The 21,431-nt window shown below is 47.8% G+C and overlaps 1 protein-coding gene across 1 annotated transcript in view; it reads right to left on the bottom strand.

Moving 5' to 3' along the window:
- The window catches only part of BMP6 (bone morphogenetic protein 6), a 97,239-nt gene extending 76,408 nt beyond the window's left edge, over positions 1-20,831 (bottom strand). The window contains exon 1 of the mRNA XM_054191887.1: positions 20,342-20,831. Within this exon, the coding sequence (XP_054047862.1) occupies positions 20,342-20,774 (433 nt within the window). The 5' untranslated portion in view covers positions 20,775-20,831. The remainder of the gene's footprint in view (positions 1-20,341) is intronic.
- Positions 20,832-21,431: the final 600 nt, after the last annotated feature.

Below are 21,431 nucleotides of genomic sequence, written 5' to 3'. Positions count from 1 at the left end.
ATCTTACTATTCTATGTCTCCTGGCGCTGCAGGGGATGCTTGAAGGCCACCTCCTCAGAGCACAGGGACTGCTTGGCAACACGTTCCAGAACAGCTTCATTTCCACCATTACTAGCGTGACTGCATCCCACTTCTCCCTCCCATTGAAGCAACTTCCTAACTGCTTTGGCAACTCTTGCTCCGCCAGGTAGGAAGCAGCAAACACCAAAGGCAGGGAAGGGCACGAGGAGCAAACAGTGCTCCATCCTACATTTCAGAGCCACGGAGACCAGCCAGGACCCCAGCGGGGAGAGAAGCAGCATTGCAATGACTCCACTTTCTCCAGCTCATCTGATAGTGCCATTAGCACAACTGGCGATCAGCCACCAAAGTGAGAAAAAGAGCAACTGGATGCTCATGAGGAATGATCAAATAAAAATTTAACGTCGGCATAAACAGAACAAAACATCTGGCGGGACAGCTGCGGTCCAGCCACGTGTACCAACGGCACCGGCAAGAGCTCCAGCGCTGCTCAGTGCCGCTGCAGTGGGAAGAAGCCTCGAGCTCGGGCTGGTTCCAACGCAGACCCTGTAAACAGTTTTGGGCCGCTTCTTGGCAGAGCTCTTCGATTTATTTTAGACCGCCGGCACTCGCCGGAGGGAACTATGGGGAGGCCCATAAAAATCAAGCTTCCTCTCCTAGTGTCAACTGATGAAGTAGTCTTCGCTTCCTGACCTCAGTCATTGTATAGTGCTACCGCCTGCTGCTACAGAAAGTTGCTGTGTGACAGTAAGCAAGCTGACACCTAATTGTTAAATTTGACCAAGTGTTTTAATTAAGGGAAGAGTGTCTTTAAAATAAACTCTTAGAAGGCTTTGGCCCACGTTCAGGAAAGCACTTAAGTAGGAGCCTTAGACTGTCCCTATTCAGGAAAGCACGTGCTTAAGTGCTTTCCTGAATGCAGATATATTCCTGTCCTGGGGCCTTAAAAGTGCACTAAATAATAAAATTTATTGCAATTTGACTTCACTGTTTTCTTGAAATATTTATCTAGCTGCTTCTTTATTAAGAGTAGTCTCACTTGAATTTTGTATCTATTTAACAACCCTTACTGCTCACTGATTGCATTCCAAGAGACAAACAATCTGTTAATGCTGTTTCAGTTAAACTCCAGGGTTTTTCCCCTGTTATCATGAAACTGTCTCATTTTCTTGAAAAATATCCCAATTAAACCAGTTACCCTGACACAGGGTACCCACTGGCCACATCCCACTTGAAATAATTTTGCATGGAGTTCGAGATCTTTTGAGTTCATTCTCTGTCGTATACATAATAACGATATAATGTCAAACTTTATCTAAACCAACACTGGTGTCTGGGGCATTCATTGAACAATGATGTTCAGCCACTGCTTCTATATTAATATGCACATGTTATTATACCAGTAGAGATGTCACGAGTCCGACCAAAAAGCCAATTTTCAACAAAAGGAGATTCTTCCCCCCCTAGCCAATACAGTACCTGTGATTTACGTCTCTCACAACACCTTCAGCGCCTTCTCGCTGCAAATTTTAGATTTTCCTAAGAGAAAGCTGACGGTGTTGAGCAGGAGGGGAAGAGGACGTGAGCACAGCATACACACGTCCACATGAAAAGCTGGGAGAAGAGTTGGGGAGTGCTTTGTCCTACTTAACCACTGCTCCTGCAGCTCCTGAAATGGGAACCTGAAACTTGGGAAATGAGGCCAGAGGTGTCAAATTTGTCAGTACTGCCACAGTGCAATGAAGTGGGAACTGATCATTGTTTTTCTTTGTCTGTTTGGCCCACAGTTATACCGTATTAGTCCCATGTTTCGTGACTTACATCAACGGTCTGAGCCTTTTTTCCTGTCATCCTGTGAAGCATCAGACACTGATCCCAGCCGGAGAAAGAGCCCCAGCACCTCTCGTGGGACCCAATTACTGAGTTACTGACAATCTTTCACACGCGAAGGTAACACCTGCAAAGGCTAAGACCAGCAAGAAAATTTTCCTCAGATCAAAGCAGCGGGAGGAGTTTGTGAGTCAGGTATTTACTCTTGCCTCTGTAACACTGACGGCAGTCCATGTCCCACCTGGGAGCATCACCTAACAGCTGCCGTGCTGCTGTGAGGGCCCGAGGTGTCAGTCACGCCGCTGATCACTCCTGCTCCCGGGCACATCTCCCCCGGCAGCTTACAGCTGTAGGAGCTGCTCTTTACTACTTTGCTCTTAATTTTTTTGCAGGGCAGCTGGCAGGTGTCCCGTCACCTGTGGGACATGGCAGGGGGGAACCGGGCAGGATTTCTGGGGAGTTTGCTGGACAAAATGCCTACAACTTCGTTGTCTGCAATGGCCCTGAGGGTCCTTGCTAGTTCCAATGTCATTTTACCTTTCTTGCTCAGATCTGGGCTTTTTGCGTGCACCACCGCTGCTGATGAAAGTACCAACTGTTGTACCTTAGCTTATTACCACTGCACTCACAGCACACACAGAAATGCCAAAGCAATGGAAAAACAGGACACTTACGTGTATTCACATAATCTGACCAATATCCAAAAAAAAGTTTTCAAAGGCTGGAAAGAAATCTACAAGATGAATTGTCCTCTGGCTGCGCACAGGAGCAGGTGAAAACATAGGTGTCCCAACTGTGACCAGCAGGTACGTAATTAAGGGAACACCACATGATGACACACGCTTAATTTGTTGAGGTGGCAAGGTTAACAAAATAAGCTCAGCAAACGAGTACGGCACAAGTAAAATGACTTAAAAATGAAGAAAAAGCTGGTCAAGATGAATCACACGTCTCAGTCAAATAAAGGAAAGTCTGCTTGCTTTAAACTCGATTGTAATTGGTTTCCCCTCACCTTCCAAAAATGTATTTAAAAAGGAAAACAGTGTTTATGGCGCAAGCTAAACCACAACCATTTTATTCATCTGTTGTTTCAGTTTTTCCTTAAGGCTTGTGTTTAAAGGCAACCCGGAGCAGCCTACTCTCAGCAGCCTTTTAACACACACCACACTTAACGAGAAAGAATGAAGAACATTACAATCAGGTTTCCTTGGAGAGAACATCGGAAGAAAACCAGAACAGCATCATTTCCCCACACTTCCCTCCTGGGGAAGCCAGGCCCAGTCGTCTCAGCCCTCTCTTGCACACCAGCCCCAGGAGCTGGATGGGACGCCACCCAGGGATGCTCATGGGATCTCATGGACATAAAAGCTTTTAGGACGGAGAGCGTGCCTGTTTTCTCAGCTCTGTTGGTTGGTCTAATAAAGATGGCAAACTTCTTGCCCCTGTGAGCCTCGCCGCTTCCACGCAGCTCCGCTCCCACAGCAACGAGACAGTGTTACTAGTGTTTACACAGGTCTGAATCATGCAAACTAGGAAAGATGGAATAAGAGGTAAAATAATCAAAAGCTGCATCAGCAAGAGCTGCGGTTTTATCCAGCTGAAAACATTATTTTTAGAAAACTAGAATCTCTTAGGCACCATCCTTCAAATTCACTTTCCTGCACGGGCGAGAGGCAGGACCCGCGCACATACTCCTCTCTCCGGTGCAGTTCATTCCTCCTGCCCCCCGTGCCTCTCCTCTCCTCCGTGCCCATGAGATCGTTTGGACATGACCCACCCATGACCAACTGCAGCATTTGCTCTGACATTATTGGGGCCTCCCAAATTTTGCTTGTAATTGCATACAACATTTTAAGGGTTTTTTCTCAGGGATTTCCCCTAGTTTTGCTTTAACATTAACTTCAGCCTCAGATAACCAAGGCAGCTTTCACAGCCCATCTGCCTCAAAAAGCACTCTGATATTTTATTTTTTTCTCCTTGAGTACAGCTTGGGTTTATGCCACCAGAAAGAGCAGAAGTAGCGATGTGCGCCCTTCATGCCGCACATAGTGACAGACCCATACTCTGCAGCCCAGCCAAAGATGGTGTGAATTGCTGGAGAGCTGACTTCAAACCTTGAACTGAAATCTGGCTTGGCAGATCGCATGCGATTCTGCTGAGAATTCCCCTCTTCTTCCACCGTACTTCTCTGCATCCCAGTTAGCCTGAACGCACCCGCAGGCTCAGGCGAACCCTGCCTGCAGCAGAGGACAAGGCAAAACCAGCGGACAACTCTGCTACAGCTGCTCCAACGCCCAGCACGTGACAGGGATGAATGGGATAGGAATAAGGTGAATCCCATCAAGAGACTGTGGCAGAGCACTGGCAAGGTATTTTTCGGATCCAGGAACAAGCTCTTGTTTGCATGAATTTCTGAAGCGGCTCTTGCCTCCTTATCTTCAGGAACTGATACCGACCTCAGGCAACTTCCCGCAGGCAGGAGGGTGGTGGGACAAGAAAACACATGATGTGGACACAAGCCATGAATCCCAGGAAGGAAAGCGAGCATCTCCTCCCAGGACATTACGACCTGGGCTTGGTACGTAACCCCTAACCTCGGGTTTGGTGTTGTTTGTACTTGCTAAGCACAGGTTTTGCTGTCCTTACTCCTCAAATAGCATCAGCGAAATCTATGGGACTCTCTGCAGACTACCGCCTTTTTTCTCCAGGTAACTGCTGCCTCTGAATCTGGCACGAGGCTGTACTTTCAGCAGGAGAAACACATTAGAAAGACACTGTTTGATATCAAAGTCTTCAAGGTTTCCTAATAGTCCTTCATATTTTTCTGTAGCTTTGTAGAATTTTAGAACAGTTTGCTAATTTAAAAATAATGTGTTTGTTTAACCATGGCATCTCTCTCTCTTTTTAATTGCTGAGAGGACCTGTAACACAAACCCAAGTTTTCTTCCATCTCAAACCGGTACAGTCCAAAGCCAAGAATACATATGTTACTAGCTGGAAAATAAAGTGCCCTTGATTCCTAACTTTATTTTGGACAGTCCACTCCAAGTCATTAAAAGCCAAATTCAGTAGTGAGAAAATATATATAGCTTCAGCTGTTTTGTGTGGGTTTAAAGTAGTATTTGCTTTATGAGTAAGAGATTCAATAATGCATATATTTACATAAAAATAGTTTTGACATTTAAGTTAACTTCTTGCCAAGCTGGTGCAAAAATGGAAACGTAAAAAGCATAAGCACAGAAATAAGCTCCTATGCTGTAAGTCTGCTATTTACAGGTAATTTTTTTTTTCTTGGCAATAAGACCTGAACAGTATGTTTTATAGCACTAGACCTAGCCACTCTGAGTCAATTTAGTGTTTATGGAAAGTGCCAGACTGACAGTTCGAGAATTAAACTCTCCATGCCAGCGTGTAGCTGAGTAGGGGTAGCAGCACGGAGAGTTTCCAGAACCTGGGCCACTGATGGGCCCCGGTCGTGTTCTGCAGACATGAGAAAATTCACGATAGCACAGTCCAGTACGCAGCAATGCGAATGCCCAATTATTTCTCAAGCCCCAGGAGGCTTCTGAAGAGGGTGGCATCACCACGTGCCACAGAAGAGCATGAAGCACCTAGTGCAATTCCAAGCCCCAGATGGCTAAGAAATGTCCGAAACTTTCAAACTGGAGCTGTTCAAAAGATCAAGCCTGTCTCATACAAGATTTTAATATTACAAAGCAGATGGAGATTTGCAGCAGGAGTTAACCTGCCACTCTTGGGGCTTCTAGGCAGCTTGTCAAGGCCCCTGGAACAGGACGAGTGGCAGAGAGCCAGGAGCTCATGGAGACCTGCCTCGCAATTGCAGAGCCCAAGCAAACCACTGAGGATCCAGGACTTTGGTCTCAGCTTCACAACCTCCCAGCAACACACGTACAACCAAACTGGCCAAGGACCAGGTAAATGGTACCCCCACAGCTTTGTCAAAAGTCAGTCCTCACGTGGAGCACGTAGACCTTGCTACCTCAGCCATCCTCAACACACAACGTATGTATGAGCGTGTTGCACTGGAGGATTCCCTAACAACAACTCCTCTGATGAAGGAGAGTCTTATCTGCTCTCCATTGCTTTCCACCTGAACTATCTAGCTCTTTTAGCCTTCACTTTTCTCAAAGCCAAAGCAGAAAAAGAAATCTCTTTAATGCTGGGTTAGGATAGGTGATGCACAATACGACATCAAGCGCATTATTAATTGCATTGTGGCAAGCCATAGGAGCCTTTCTCTGCTAGATCCGGGGATGACCACGCAGCAGTCACAGAATAATTGATGCGATGGACAGAGGAGGTTGGAAGCTGTCTTTTCTACTACAGTAACCAAGACGGTTCTTTACTCCTTTTTTTCCCCAGAGCAATTAGTCAGCTCAGGGATGTCAAAATACATAACTGGGCCACAAGACAAATTACAGTGTAAGTGCTGATGCTTTGCCAATGACCTAGCAGGCTTGGACCTGAGGTTTACAATGTTTGAAGCCTCCGGTCCCTTGTTCAGTATTGCAGTACTTTTGAAGACATTTTAATAAAGACGAAATGACAGGCAAACCTACCTGCACAGATCCTTCATATATATTAATAAATAATAACAACGCCCAGTTGGCCAAACCGCTGACGTATTGGTACGAAAGAGAGAAATATAAGGTAAGTACATATACATTCATTAAGCCCTTGGTCACCAATTCAGACCCTTTTGCAGAAGTTCATGGCAACTGGCTCATTAATACTTAATACTCTGACTGCCTCAGCTGAATGGTCTAGCAATTAAAAAGCCATCTTTACATTCTAGTTACCCTACGGCATCATAAATAGATGAAAATATATAAACAGAAACAATTAATCAGAGCTGAGGATAGTCTTGATCCTTACTGCAGCCTCATATGTTACATATTTTTTCTGCCGTGATCTCACTAGCAATGCATCACTGTTTTTAACCACTCCGAGCACTGATTCTACAGTCAGCAGCTGTGTTTGTTTACAGGGCTAGAAATTAGCACAGGACAAATGGACTTCATCCAACTGAAATTTTTTTTGGCGTTTTCCACTACACTTCACAATATATTGGTCCTCATAGTCCAATTATGTATTTGCCACTGACACTGGCCAAGGAGAGTCCATAAGCAAAGACGGTGCTCGCTAATCTGCACGGGCGATGCTTTTTTGTTGCTCCAAACGTGGGCTCCCTAATTGCTAAGCACGGTTCAGACGCTTACAGCCAGGAAAGTTCACTGCTGCATTGTCCATACTTTTTTCACTAAGAACGTAAAGAACGTCATCACAACCCATCCCGCGCTTTGCACTCTGCCAGTTCAGCAAGAGCAATGAAATGCAATCATATTTCATACTTAAAGGGACCTGCCAGGGCCCTTCACGCTTCTAACCGAGCTCCCAAAGCCAATTCCAAAAGACTGTGAACCAAATTCAGACAAGTTGGCCCTAAAATTGTTTTCCACTTCAAGATCCGTACGCTTTTCCACAGTTATTTAAAAACAAACAAAAGAGCAGCCCTATACCCCTCCATACTTTTCATCTCCTTGACCATTTCTTTAGCGCAGAGTTGGGGGGGAGGGAGGGGGCTTTGTTTTTTTCCCCATCCCATTTTAGAATAAACAATTAAAGAGGAGTTTCTGATTTCACCGGGACGTGGCAGCAAACACTCCTGCCCTAGTTCTCACGCACCTGAAGGTAAATATAATTTCAAAAGTTTGCCCTAATTATTCAGAATATTTTTTTAAGCGACCCCTATTTATGCTAGAACTCACGTAACAGATAAACACAGTGTGCATTACATTGTCATTTACAGACTGTTTATGTCTTCCATGCCGCTAAAAATACTCTGGTTCCATCTTATAAACCATATTATACAGAAACTACCAAACAGCCTCCTGGGCAGCTGCTGAATCCTGGTATTCAAACCATTTCTCCATGCAAATATCCACAACTGTCTGTTACTTCACTGATAAACCCTGATCAAGCACATCTCTGGACAGGACAAGGTTAAAAGCCCTACTCAATTATATGTTTTCTTGGAGACCAAAAAAGCCCATTTCCAGCAACATTTACAGGTAGGGCATTTTGTTTCTGAGGGACTGCCTCTCACTATTTTTAACTTTGTTTTGTGCAACAAAGTCCATATTTCTCTGATAATTTCAAATAATAGCAATGATGATGTTCTGACATCACAAGACGCATGAAGAACCCTGTCAAAGTAATATATTGCACTTTGCTGTGTAATTATGTTATGTTGGAGCAGAGTGTTGGAAAACTTAGTATAATCATTAGCTGAGCGCTCAATGTTTTGATTGTCAGACAGGTTGTATATGATGCAAATATATGACTCAGAAATGATTTCACATAAACATTTTGGTAACAGTAATCTGACTCATAACCTCCAACATAGAAAATAACAAGCTGCACAAAACATCTGTGCGCTCCGAGCAACCCCAGCCTGTAGCAACCTTCTCAAGCCTCGCAGCACAGAGAAACCAGAGGGTCCCACCCCCGAGGACCCGAAGCCAAGAGGTGCTGAAATCTACCTTCCCAAAAACGAGTCCAAGCAGGAGTGAAAAAAGGCGGGTGTTCCCACCGGGAATCCCTGCCGAAGAGCTATGATAGTTTACGCCACCTGATAGTCTGCCTGGCGGGCATCGCTTGGTTTAGGTCCACGTTTAACAGGGAGAAGAGGGGAGGAAAGGTTTGTTGTTATTTCACCCCGAAGCTTCGCCATGTCAAGTATGACACAATGCACAATTCTTCTCGTATTTATTTTCTCATTCATTAGGAGATGGACAGCTTCTTTCACGGCCCCTTTCCGAAGACAAATGTGCAGTCTTGAGTGACAAGGAGGATTTACCGTCTGTTATTTCAGAGGAGGTTTGCCATGTTTATTCTGGAAAGTGCCATGAATTAATGAACTATCTCTTCAAGCCTCAGTGAGTCGGAGCTGCCAGCTCTCTGGCTGCCAGAAGCAACAGACTGTTTTTACTGAGACTAGCGATAGCAAAAGTATCAGGCGGACCCAATCCCAATAGCTCCTGAAGCATAAAGGAGTTATTATACCGACTTCAGCCATTACATCGTATTTTTAGTCGGAGTTTCTCAACAAAACTATCAGGTTAACTCAGAAGAACACCTACTTTTAGCTTCCCTGCAGCATGCACGTTACCAAAAGACATTACCACCCTGCAGCACGGGCATTACCATTATCGTACACGTCACCAAAAGTCACCAAACCATTACTAGGCTCTCCAATAGTTTCAAGTGAAAAATGTGCTAGCGTGTGACCTCCTTCATCTTTCCTCTTCAGCTCCTCATGGAAACCAGCTTGTGCCTACGTAGAAAAGCCTAAAACTTGAGCCTGCTACCTAGCCTAAAACCAGTAACTCATGCTACCACCCATTGCGCTCAGGTATCTCCTGCACCATTTGGTCAGAGACCCAAAAGGAAGAGCTGCTGTCTTGCAAAAGCCATCACTTAGGGCAAATACTGGATATCACATACAAATGGATGCCTGGTGAATATTTGTGTTCAGGTAGCACCCACAGAGATCACAGGTGTTACCGATGTCGAGCTGTTTGCAAGCACATCTGCTTGCGTAGGCACAGACTGCGCAACACGGGTGAGCGGGAAGGACTAAAGCTTAAGCCAAGCGAGAACTTGTGGTCTCCGGCCGACCGAGGCTGCAGCCTCAAGAAGGACGGGTTTCACTGAATAAGACCCTCCTGTTCCAACAACTCCACAAGACACTTGGGCACCTGCCAGGAGGGTAACGTGGCACATGGTTTCACGGGTAGATTGCAAGACTGGAAGGAAGAATTTCAGGGACCTCATCACAGCCCCCATATTCCAGTGTTGCCCTCTGAGCCTCAGCATAGCCATTTGGAAAATGAGTATAGTAGCAATTTACATCCATTGGAGCATGCTGTGAGACTTCAACGCTTATGAAGTGTTTTGAAGCCCCAGATAAGAGACAGAGCAGTATCCTTACATTGTCTAGTAAGTAATGAGCATTACACATCCTGCAGAATGGAACATTTTTGCACAGGACGGCTGCTACAATCATTAAAGTGTAAAAACTATCACATGCAAGAGACAAGACACAGACATCCCAAAGTGAAAATCTCTCTTGTAGTGCGTTAAACAAGCATATTTTCTCTCCTGCAATCTTCCATAGCATAGTAAGTTGGAACTTCCTTAAATATGAGAATTTTTTTTTTCCATCTCCCTTTTTATTTCACTCCCTTCCCCCTCTGCCTTTTTTTCTTTGTGGGTTAGAAAAAAAAAAAAGAGAAAGGACAAGCCAAGAGATTCACAATCACCAAAGCCTGCAGAACATACAGTGAATTTTGGCAGGACATGCATGTTTATCCTTTTCATATGCTGTTTAAATTATTTTTATAAACAAGTCATTATCTTGCATAGCCACTGCTTGGTCCCTTTCATGTCGAAGACGTTTGATGTTACAATAATTAAGCAAAAGGGCCTGCATGCTTGAAATGCTGTCTCAGGATGATGGTTTGTGGGCAAGAGAGACTGCTGCTTTTCTAAAATGAAGGGTTTCTTCTCCAAGCTTCGTCATTGAAGGCAAGCACCTGGATTCTGTACTTGCAGATCAAATCTTTGTGTAGATATTCAAATACCAATTACATACCAGACTGAAATTTTAGAACTACACTATTACTATTTTGCACTAAAATTGCGCACAGCCTAGACGCACACTGCAATGAGAAAAGCAGATTTAATAACCGTGACCCTACCAAATCGATCCTATCAGTTCATCATCAAGTTGATACTTAAAAATAAGCATACATCTTCTCTCACTCATGTATGTAACTGAGATTCAGGATTTTCTACTTCTGTTGGTATTTTAAAAGCCCGACTTTGTATCTCTCTGCTCAGCAGCCCTTGCTGGCCACTAGAGATGCCCAAGATGGTTTTGATCCTTAACACTACACAGGCCGGCAAGGACTGGGTGCGCGACAGCGCCTGCACATCACCCCTCTGCAGAAGGGGACCCCGCCTCTGGCCCCGGTAAGGCAGGACAGGTCAGGACCAGGCTCGTGGAGGAGCCTCCCACCACCTGCACGCAAACGTGACGAGGAACCGAGCTTGGCATCATCATGAAAAAATAGATGGCATTAGAGGCTTATAATGCCTCTTTCTGCACAAAGAAGAGTGCCTGTCACGGCTGAGCTGGACCACGCCACCAGCATGGGCATGAGAAGAGAGGAAACATGAATGGGAAGCCCTCAGTAAGTGACAGAGAAAATGCTTCCTCCTATTTTCCTGCAAAGCATCTGCTTCTCTGACCTCTGCTCACCTGGATTTGGCCAGAGGGAGCTTGCCCCTCTGCGACACGTGAGGAATTAAAGCTCCGACTGCTTCTTTATTCCCTGATACAGAGCCTTATTCCAGATACTTTTAACACAGTTTGAAAAATACAGAAGTTAGGCTGCAGTGAGCGTTCACGACCAAACAACTTTTATTACAGAGTTTACAAAGCCAGAGGCAGACAAGTCTTTTGCGCTTTGTACGTGCGTGTTACTGTTCAACGCTTTTTCCAGCTCATTTGGACAATTTTATTCCTTGCACAAGGACTGGGATTGTCTGCTTACAGTTTTATTCTTCCTAGATATATCTCTCAAATGGTCTGGAAAGCCCAGGAGACACAAGGATGCAATAAGGCATCTCAGTTTCACACCAAAACTGCAGACCCTTTCCTCCCTCCAACACCTCTTGTCTTGTGGGTGCAACTATCACAAACCTGCCCACAGGCTCTAATCTGTTCTCATTTTTTAAGTGCTCCTTGTGGCCTGGTGTGGAGCTAAATGCCTGTGCTTCAATAGACATTATGTCACTCCTTAGCCCTTGTATAAACAGAGTGTCTAATACCTTGACCGTATAAGCCATGCGAACGCAATGCAGTGAATGACAAGATAAGAATACTGCTTCTGGCACCTGCATACAGCAGTGCACCGCACCATCAACATTGGTGTGCAGGGTTTAAATACAGCACTGTGACTCTTCATTTGCCACCGGTAAGATCTTGGTTTGGTCAAATACATCTTATTTACAAGGGGGCTTCAAATAGCCAATTCATACGTCTTTCATACTGCAAACGACCATTAAAATACATGGGATAACACATCTTTGGAATACTGTTTGAAAACCACTTTTTCATTTATTATCGGGAAATTTGACTTCTTCGGAACAAGCGTTAACACTGTCCTGATTAATTTGTAAAGCTATTCAAGCCATGAAGTACATCTGCACGCCGAGTATGTTTCAAATACTGTGCTTCTGTTTTCATTTTCAAAATGTTTTTATTTATACACTAATATTTGACCTATGAATATTCCAAGTTTATATGGAGCCAGCTGTTCCGAATTCTGGTTATACTGAGCGTTCGTGCAAAACATCAGGTGATATCATTGGATATTTTTAAGGGGAAAGTTCATAGGAAAGCGGTTATGTATTCTTGTGATTAACACCACATTGGATCAAAACAGTCATGTCTAGCTCTCTGAAAATACAGCTACTGTTTTAGTTAGCAGAACACTTCGGCTCTGTCTACGTTATCCTTTTTTGCCAAAAATTCCCACTGTTGCTACCACTGATTCAATTCTGTCATTGTGCTATGATGAACACTGCGATGTAAAATAAAAAGAGCTGCAGGCAGTGCTGTCAAAATCTTTATGCCCTTAAGAACAAAACAAAAACTACCTCATGCCATTGCTAAAAAAAAAATAAATCAACAAACAAACAAAACCACCCCAAAAATCCACCCAACCCTAAGATGCTGTTTCTTTGCCTGGGAGCCTAAGTAATTGAAAGTTCAGGCAATACCAGCTCCGATCCATAGCAGGTTTTAGGAACCAAAGTCCAGCGCGATGCATTAAACACCCCTGCAACCCCGCAGGGGCTCGGTTTCTTTCCTTAAGCTTTTTTTTTGCCTGCAACAGCCCTGCGGCAGCTGCAGCCCCATGCCCTCGCCAAAGCCACCACCTTGGGAACCTGCTCTGGGTGCAACGCACAGGGACACAGGGCTCCCCAGGGAGCGGGCACCTCTTCAGGGTGATGGCATTGGCCACCCCTGCTGCAAGCACTGCAGCCACGCAGGAGTCGTCAGGAGGCACCGCTCCTCCTCCTCTGCCAGACATGACTGGAAAAAAGGTGGAAAAAAACAACCCACTGACCAGTTTTCACACGTCCCCTCACTCTTGGCATGCCACAGCTGGAGAATCCCAGTCCAAAACGTCCTCTCCACACTTAAGAGTCACAGATGGTTTGGGCTGGAACAGTCCTTCAAAGATCCAACCCCCCTGCCACAGGCAGGGACATCTTTTACTAGACCAGGCTGCTCAAAGCCCCATCCAGACTGGCCTTGAATACTTCCAAGGATGAGGCATCCACAGCTTCTCTGGGCAACCTGTTCTGGTGTCTCACCACCCTCATCGTGAAAAAATTCTTCCTGCTATCTAATCTAAACCTACCCTCTTTCCGTTTACAACCAGTGCCCCATCAAATAGGGGACCCAGGTATGACCCAACACCATCCTCCAAGAATCAGGTGCCCAGAGAAAGACTTTCTGGTCCTTAACCTCGGTCTCCCAGGCTCAGATTCCTGCTAAAACAAACACGAATCTCTCAAACACAAGCCCTTTTTCCATTCAGGCGATACTGTTTGCTCTCTGTTTCACACCACTATATAAATGGTCAAATGGAAATGCTAAATTATTAGTAGCTGGACTGTACTTAAGCGCATTACTGTGCATTTGCTGGGATACAGCAGGAACAGACGATGGGACTGTTTACATCCCAAGTAACTTGTATCTTCCTCTAACTCCCCCCAAGTTACCAATGAGGCAAGATGACTTATAAAGAATCATGCATCCACGGCATGGAAAGTCTAAACACCACCTTCCTTCCTCCTAAATCATAAACACCACTTAAAAGTTTATATTTAAAAATACGAAAGACAGCATCACCACTGTGATGCACCAGGCTGGTCCCAGCAGGGACCCGCAGCTCCTCGGCAGAGGCACAAGCCTGCGGCAAGAAGCCCCTGCTGGAGCTCAGCACAAGACATCCACGACAGAGCTGCCCAAGGGATTTTCTGATGAAGCCATGTTTATCTGGAAGAAAACCTTTTTATAAGGAGCGGCTTAGTTTCAACTTTGTTGGAGGAAAAGAGCTAGGAAGTGCTGCTTTTATTTTTACCAAAAAATCCAAACAAACCAACCCCACACCTAGGTCTGCATTTCAAAATGCAACTTTTTAGTTATTTACACATAAAAAAATTTGACTTGAATCAATCAAGACTGCTTTGGCAATGCTAACTTTTTCCATTTACAATCACTTTTTATTGTTCTAAGTCAGACTTCAACATTTCCCCCCTATTTAAGACAGAGTACATTTTCAAGCTCTGAAAAGCTTTCACGAGACAGGGAATCATCCTGCTCATGCCACACGGTCTGGTTCCAGCAGCTTAGCCCAGATGACACTTCGACCTGGATGAACTGCTTACACAAACGTGACCCACTCCACTCATTTCAACAGCGCAGATTTTGAACAGCAGCTTCGCCGGGGGCCACACATCTTCCAGGGCTCCCGGCCAACGGCAGAAGGATGACTGCAGTCCCTCAAATGCAGAGTCTGGAGGAGACTTCTACAAGCAACGCCAGGCAGAGAGCAATCGAAGGACCATTTGCCTTCTCTTTAATCGTGTCGTGAGTCAGCTGCACGCTAGCAGGCAGCTCGCAAGCAACGACTGCTTCAAGGAGATGACATAAATGAGGACCTTGAGCTGCATCAGTTGAACAGCAAATGTAAGGCTGCTCTCCCACACTTGGGATCGCTCTTGGCATCGAAGCCCGGTATACAAGGTTTGGCAGAAGTCAGTAAACTCATTCCCATCATCAGCTTCATGATTTCTAATACTGGCCTGCTCTGGACACACGTGGAGGACGCTACTCGCATGCCGAGAGCGCGAGGCTGTACGCAGCCAGCTGGCAGCACAGCCAGATCCGCAGCATCACACACTCCAGTTATTCCCTGTGAGTAGATGTCTTGACCTTTACAACATGTGGCCAAGAGTATAAACAGATGGGATGACAGTATGAACGGTACGGTCCCGTCAATATAATCATGCAACTTCCCTGATACATCTTGGTTGCCTAATTTCGTATCCCCTGACACCATGCATGATACCATGAAAGAGACAGGTGGGCTGATCAAAGGTTTCCGATGAAAAAATTCACCTGCTTTCGAAATGCAGGTGGGGATGCCAGAGCGCCGCTTCCTTCCCGTGAAAAGCCATGTGGAGCGAAGGCATCACTGCTTGCGCCTAAGTGCTTGCCATGGGTTTGTGCAAGATCATTCCTAGAAGGAAATGTGGTAGGTGACGGCTGCCAAAAAGATGAAAAGCCTGTTTGGAAGACATCGCATCCGTAAGACGCTGCTATATAGGCAAGGGGAGAGACAGCATTTGTACAGCGAACCCTGCACTGACCTCCGAGCAGCTCCCTTGCACCGAAAGGGAGCACTCTTGCCCCAGCAGATGCTTGAAGTCTTGCAGGGAAGACAGAGATTGCCTGGGTTTCTGGGATTCAAAGATAAAAGAGGCTTTTCACCATGGTCCCAACTCAAATCTCGTGAAAGAGCTTCGGGGCTGCCTGCAGGACTGCCTGGCAAACAGCTGGGTTTCCCCTCACCCTTTTGCCTGAAGACCTCCCAAGAGACCTGTGGGTCTTGTCGCTGAAAGGGGAAAACCCGCTCAGAGATACAGTGAATCCACACTGCTGTCTCCTACAAAAAGGCACGATACTGTGGACAACCAGGTACCACAACCCAAAAGCACATTTTTTACGGTCCTTGTCCCTGGAGGGTTTGATGGGTTCAGACTTTTCCTGCACAGCTCTCCAGCTGTCAACAGCCCCAGATTTGGGTCATAGCAGAAACCCACAAAGACCGTCATTGGATTCCTTGTTTTTTTCTTGTGGGAAGCACGTGGCTTTTTTCCCCACCTCGGTGCGTATGCTAGAATAGAAAGCCACGGGTGAGGACCAGACAAGATTCTTCCCCAGTTTAACACAGGATTGCTCCGCAGCACCTTCCATTATACGGGGAATAATTCTGGCCACAGTTAAAGTAACAGAGTCTTCGAGAGTCTCGTTTCTGCTGCTACACACGGCACACACAACTCTCTGAAGCCATCAGCCAGCGAAAGCGGGGCTGGAGAGCAGCTCCCCTTCACACCAGCACTGATAAGCCAGAGGAGACCAGGGAGACTTCAGGTCTGCCACAGCCCCCAGCCCTACCCTGCAGTTTGGTTCGAGCAGTGACCCCTCTCTCCTCATCCCCCTTGACCGAGGGAGAAGGGGTTTATCATGAGGAACTCAATACATTTCTCGCTACAACAGCCTTGGCAGCAAAATACAGGGATGCCTGCCCGAGTCCAGCTGTCAGCCCAGCGCCACTGCCACAAAGAAGGACCTCCCTACTAACCCCAGGTTGTTTTGCGAGGAGAAAGAGGAGATAACCCTATCTGGTGCCACCAGGAAGGTACATTAGCCAAACAGGAAACATTAATAGATGTTATTTTCCCAATAGCACTGTCAAGACATGCCGGTGCTACATTTATACCAAGGATGGTCCCAAGGAGATGACCAGTTTCACGCGGACACCCGTTGGCCCACAACGCTCCCCCCAGTACCACCACCCTGCTGTACAGTCCTTCCCTTGGCACAGAAGTTCAGCACCCTGCTTAGTCTGATAAATCCCAAATAGAAAAATCTAAAACGCAAATGTTCCCGTCTGCGCTAGACAGCCAGACTTCCTATGTGGGAAATGGAAAGAAACAGGCACTTTTTGGGTGCCTCATCCAAGTGAAAACACCCAAAATAGACACTTTTAGGATCACCTTCCCAAACTAGGGACCAGGTTTACCGAGGGTACCTAACCTGATAAATGAAATTTATTATCTAAATTATCTAAACTTGTTTATATCTTATGTGTGTTTTTACTTGTGATGGGAACAAACACTTATTTCTACTCCCTGCTACTGCTCTCTGGGTGCTTTATAAAACCAAAGTGCTTAAGCGTCTCCTAGAAACTCTGGACACTCAAAATTCACCTATAGTCAGCCCCTCTGGGAATTATCACCCGCACCTTGCAAGTCCATACTACAGTGCAGACTTCACTAGGTAGGCAAGATCCCAAACTCTACATTTTGAAGACTGATGTTTCTTGCCCTCCCTGCAAGACAGCAAGTCCCTGAGTGTGGAGAACTGCCACACCTCTGTGCCCCCATTTTTTAATTTTTTTTAAAAAAACGAAGCTGTCTCCCAGGACATCACCTTTGAGCCTGTGCTGCCTGAATAATCCAAGACCTCCCCAGAGTCCCTCAGCTTTGCAAGACCTTGACAAGGAGGACTTGTACCCTGAGCACATATAGAAACACAACGTTCCCCAGACAGAAAACACATCTGCTGTATCCCCAGACTGAAGGAATACGTCTGTTGGTCAGGAAGGGCTGGAGCACTGAACATTTAAAATTAGCAGTGACTACAAGCTACTGAGTCTTTTCGGGCCACGGGGCTGGAAAAAATAAATGCACTTTTAAAAGAACATCCACACCTGCAAACTTTCGTGACAAAGCAGGCCTTCGCCACACAGCTGACCTAGACGATGGCTTTGCAGCACAACCAGATGCATCATCAAATGTTTGCCTGGCTGTGGGCTGCAGCAGAAGCGATATCAGCACCTGAAGACAGGTGGCCGTGGCCACCCACACTGACTTCACACCCACGCAGCCGCACGCATCTTCAAGGGCAACCCGCACCAGGTACACCCGTGTAATGCCGTACACTCCTCATCCCGAGAGAGCAGCAAGGGCCCCTCGCGTCTCTTTGGCAGCTGCCCCTTCAGTAATGGAAAGAGAAGTCTTTAAGGTTGAACACTGACAAAACTCTTCAGAAACCAATTTTAACCAAGCCAAAGTTATTACAGGTCTGATCACGTGAAGAAAACCCGAATAAAACAATTCTGGCCATGTCTGCTTATAAGGAGACTCCAGCTGTGGGTTTTCAGGATTGCTTGGCATACACTTCATTGGAATAGTCAGTGTCCTTGAGGTCAGGAAGTCTTTCCTTTCTGCTGCAATCCCACCATCTCTTACTGCATTTTCTAGCCTACATTGGATAAGCCACTTTGACAGATCACAGGCTAGCTTTCTCCCATCACACCTTTGGTTTCTATATTGCAATATAGCTCTAGGATTCCTCTAATTTTCTGGCATCAATTATTGTTTAGTGGAAAAGTAAATGCCAATACACCAAAAATCCCTGCCATGTCAGAGGAGCTACAGAAAACAGCCAAACAGCTGTCCGGCCTCAGCCCGTCGATTTGCCAACCCTCTGGTAACAAACAATCACGTTAAATGACATTATGGTTTATGACTCGGAACTTGGAAGGTGATGAGAAATTTCTGCAGTTGATTCATACTTCCTGAGACTCATAACTAGCATTTCAATCGTGCTATTTTACTACATTACATGAATAATTTTCCTTGTTGTTACATAAGTGTCTAGATCCAAATTATCAGAACTGATTTGAATCATACTAGTGCATTTCTTTTTATTATTTTCAGAAGAAACAAATACTTTCAGGCATACTGTCTAAGACTACTCTCCTGGTGCTTCGTAAAGCAGGTGACTAAGTACCTTCCAAAGCGCCACATGCTCACATTTCTCCCTAAAATCAGCTCCTCTGGGAATCGCCCAGCCCCTCGCAAGCACCTTGCTCCGCATCCTTTAAATAAAAGGTGCTATGGGGATTGCTTACAGACAGCTACAGCTGCCTCTTAAATTCATAGCTCCAAGTACAGGTCCTGAAGTCCCCAATGCAAAGAACAGAGAGAGCGGCGGCAGCTCTGTGTATTCAAAGGACAGAGAGGCTTGGGGAAGCTGGGAGGGGAGAAGCACAGAAGCAGCTGCCCTTTGGACTCGAAACCCATACAGTATTCCTGCGTCCCAGGGTGCGAGCTAGACACAGATCACGCTGGCTTCATTGACGGACGATTTCAGGATGTCTCAATCAAAAGCATTGGAGCTCTGAGACGGCAGCACCACCTAAACACCCTCAAGATAATTTTAAACGAGAAGGTTGAGACCCTGACAGCTACACAGGCAGCACGCACAGCCCAAGGGGCTCTGCGCTGCTGTCAGGGCTGCCTGCCCCGAGCAGCTCTGCCGTGGCTGCAGGAGCTGCAAGTCACCCTGATTCCAACATAGATGAATCCTCCAACAAACATTCACGGCGCTTCTGACCCACCAGGTACAAAAATCACCCAAGCCCTAGGGACTAGAGCTAAACTTGTTCTAAATGTATATACACCATGGTACAAAACTATTGAGCACATCTACCGGCGCTGGTAGCTTCCCGCTGCAGTGACTTAGCACTGCTCGAGATGAGGAAATGCACAACTATTTGCTTTTTTTAAAAAAAAAAAAAAACAAACAACAAGACAAGCTGTTCACAGGTGTCATCGTTCTGGTGCACAGCTCTGGAAGCACTAGTGAACAGACACAGTTTTCAGCCGAGTGGCTAAGACACTTGAGCTTCACAGGAATTCCCTAAAAAAAAAAAAAAAAAAAAAAAAAAAAACTGCAAGTTGCCAACTGAAATATTTTCATTCTCCACATTAGGCTGAATCTAATTACACTGTTTCCTTATAATTGCAGCCTAGTATTCGGGGCTCCTTCAAGTAAAAAGCTTAATGGCTTTCCCACTGAAATGCCCACCTCGGAGCCCTTCAAATCAGTAACACACTGACAGCATGACTTGTTTGAAGAGCAGGTTGACGTCTAACAGAATTTATTTCAAGAGTCCCACGATACAGATTTTTATCACGTTTGCTGGCTCGATCACCAAGAATATCCTACACGGAGTCACATATTCACCATCACACCAGCTCAGACCCCCTCTGAGGAGACAGGGACACCGTGGAGTAGCGTGGGACACTTTGCTCCAGCCCTGAAGGCATCTGTGCCCTGATGGACCTTGCACGGAGTGAATGAACACAACTTGCACTCCGGCATGGCCTGGGAACCACAGTTTAATCCCAAACGATGGGCTCTGACTGCTATCATCATAACGAGGACAAAAAGACTATTAAAAAACGTAATAATACACCTTTTTCTCTTTTGCCCCCCCCTCGGGTTTTGCGTTCTGGGTTTTTTTTGGGGGGGGAGGGCGAATGGGAGGTTTTGCCCTTCGCCAAAGCGAGCTGCCCTCCCGGCCAAAACCCGCGCAGCCCGAGGTGGATCCCGTCCCTCGACCCCGCCGGTCGCTCCCCGGCCAGCGGCCGCCTCCTTCCCCGCGGGCGGCGGCCCCGGCGGGACACGGGTGTCCGCGGACTGGGTGGGTGGAGGGACCCCGCGCCCCCCCCTTCCCCCGGCACTCACCCAGGTTGACGAAGCTCATGACCATGTCGGCGTCGTTGAGGAAGGCGCTGTCCTGCGAGCTGGGCAGCGGCGGCGGCGGGGCGGGGGGCGGCGGGCGGCCGCTGGGCTCCGCGCCCGCGCTGCCCTCCGCGCCCTCGGCCAGGGCGTGGTAGAGGTCCAGCATGAAGCGCGGAGCCGCCGTCAGCCTCCCCGGCGGCGGGGCCGGCGGCTCCCGCGGCAGCGGCCGCGGGCGGTGGGGCAGCCCCAGCACCGAGAGGATCTCCCGCTGCATCTCCCGCTTCTCGTGCGACTTCAGACGCCGGTAGAGGAAGCCCGAGGCGGCAGCGGGCGGCGGCGGCTCCCCGCCCTCGGCGGGCATCGCGGGCTCGGCGGGGCGGCAGGCGCCGCTCAGCAGCGCCCAGCAGCAGCACAGCCAGGCCAGCCGCCGCGGCATGGCGCTCGGCCGGGCGGAGGCAGGCGAGGTCCCTGCTTCCCCCTCTCCCCGGGGGGCTCCCCGCCGCCCTCCAGCCCCCCTTCCCCCCACCCCCCCGCGGCGGCTATCGCCCGGGCCGGCGGGGGGTAGCCAGGCCGGTGGGGCTCAGCGCTCGCCCCCGCCGCCGCGCATGGCCGCGGTGCAAGCCCACCTCCCCGCCGCCGCTCAGGTGCGGCGGGGCCGCCCCCCGGCCCGGCCCGACCGCTCAGTTCGCCATGCCCCTGCCCGGGGTCGCCGCGCCGGGCCGCGGGGTCTGCGTGTGGTGGGGGAGAAGAAGGAGGAGGAGGATGATGAGGAAGAAGAAGAAAAGCAGCAAACTTTCCCTCCCTCCCCGCCCCGCCAAGGGAGCGAGCGAGCGGCTCCTGCGGCTGCAGCCCCGGTCCCCGCGGGCTGGCCGGAGCGGGGCTGCTGGCGGCGAAGGCAAATCACCAGCGCGCCCGCCTCTCGGCGGGGCGGGCGGCCGCTCCTCCGGGGCGGGGAGCGGGCGAGGGCGCAGGTAGCGCGGCCCCGCGGCGGGACGGGGGGGGACGGGGGGGGAGCCGGCGGGAGGGAAGGGGAGGGGGACGGATAACGGAGCAGGTTCGGTAAGCGCCGGCCCCGTCGGTTGTCACCGGTTTG

This window comes from Rissa tridactyla, chromosome 2 (assembly GCF_028500815.1).
Source record: "Rissa tridactyla isolate bRisTri1 chromosome 2, bRisTri1.patW.cur.20221130, whole genome shotgun sequence".
NCBI lineage: Eukaryota > Metazoa > Chordata > Aves > Charadriiformes > Laridae > Rissa > Rissa tridactyla.
The sequence above is the reverse complement of the archived record's forward strand: the minus strand, read 5'-3'. Positions and strand labels throughout refer to the sequence as shown.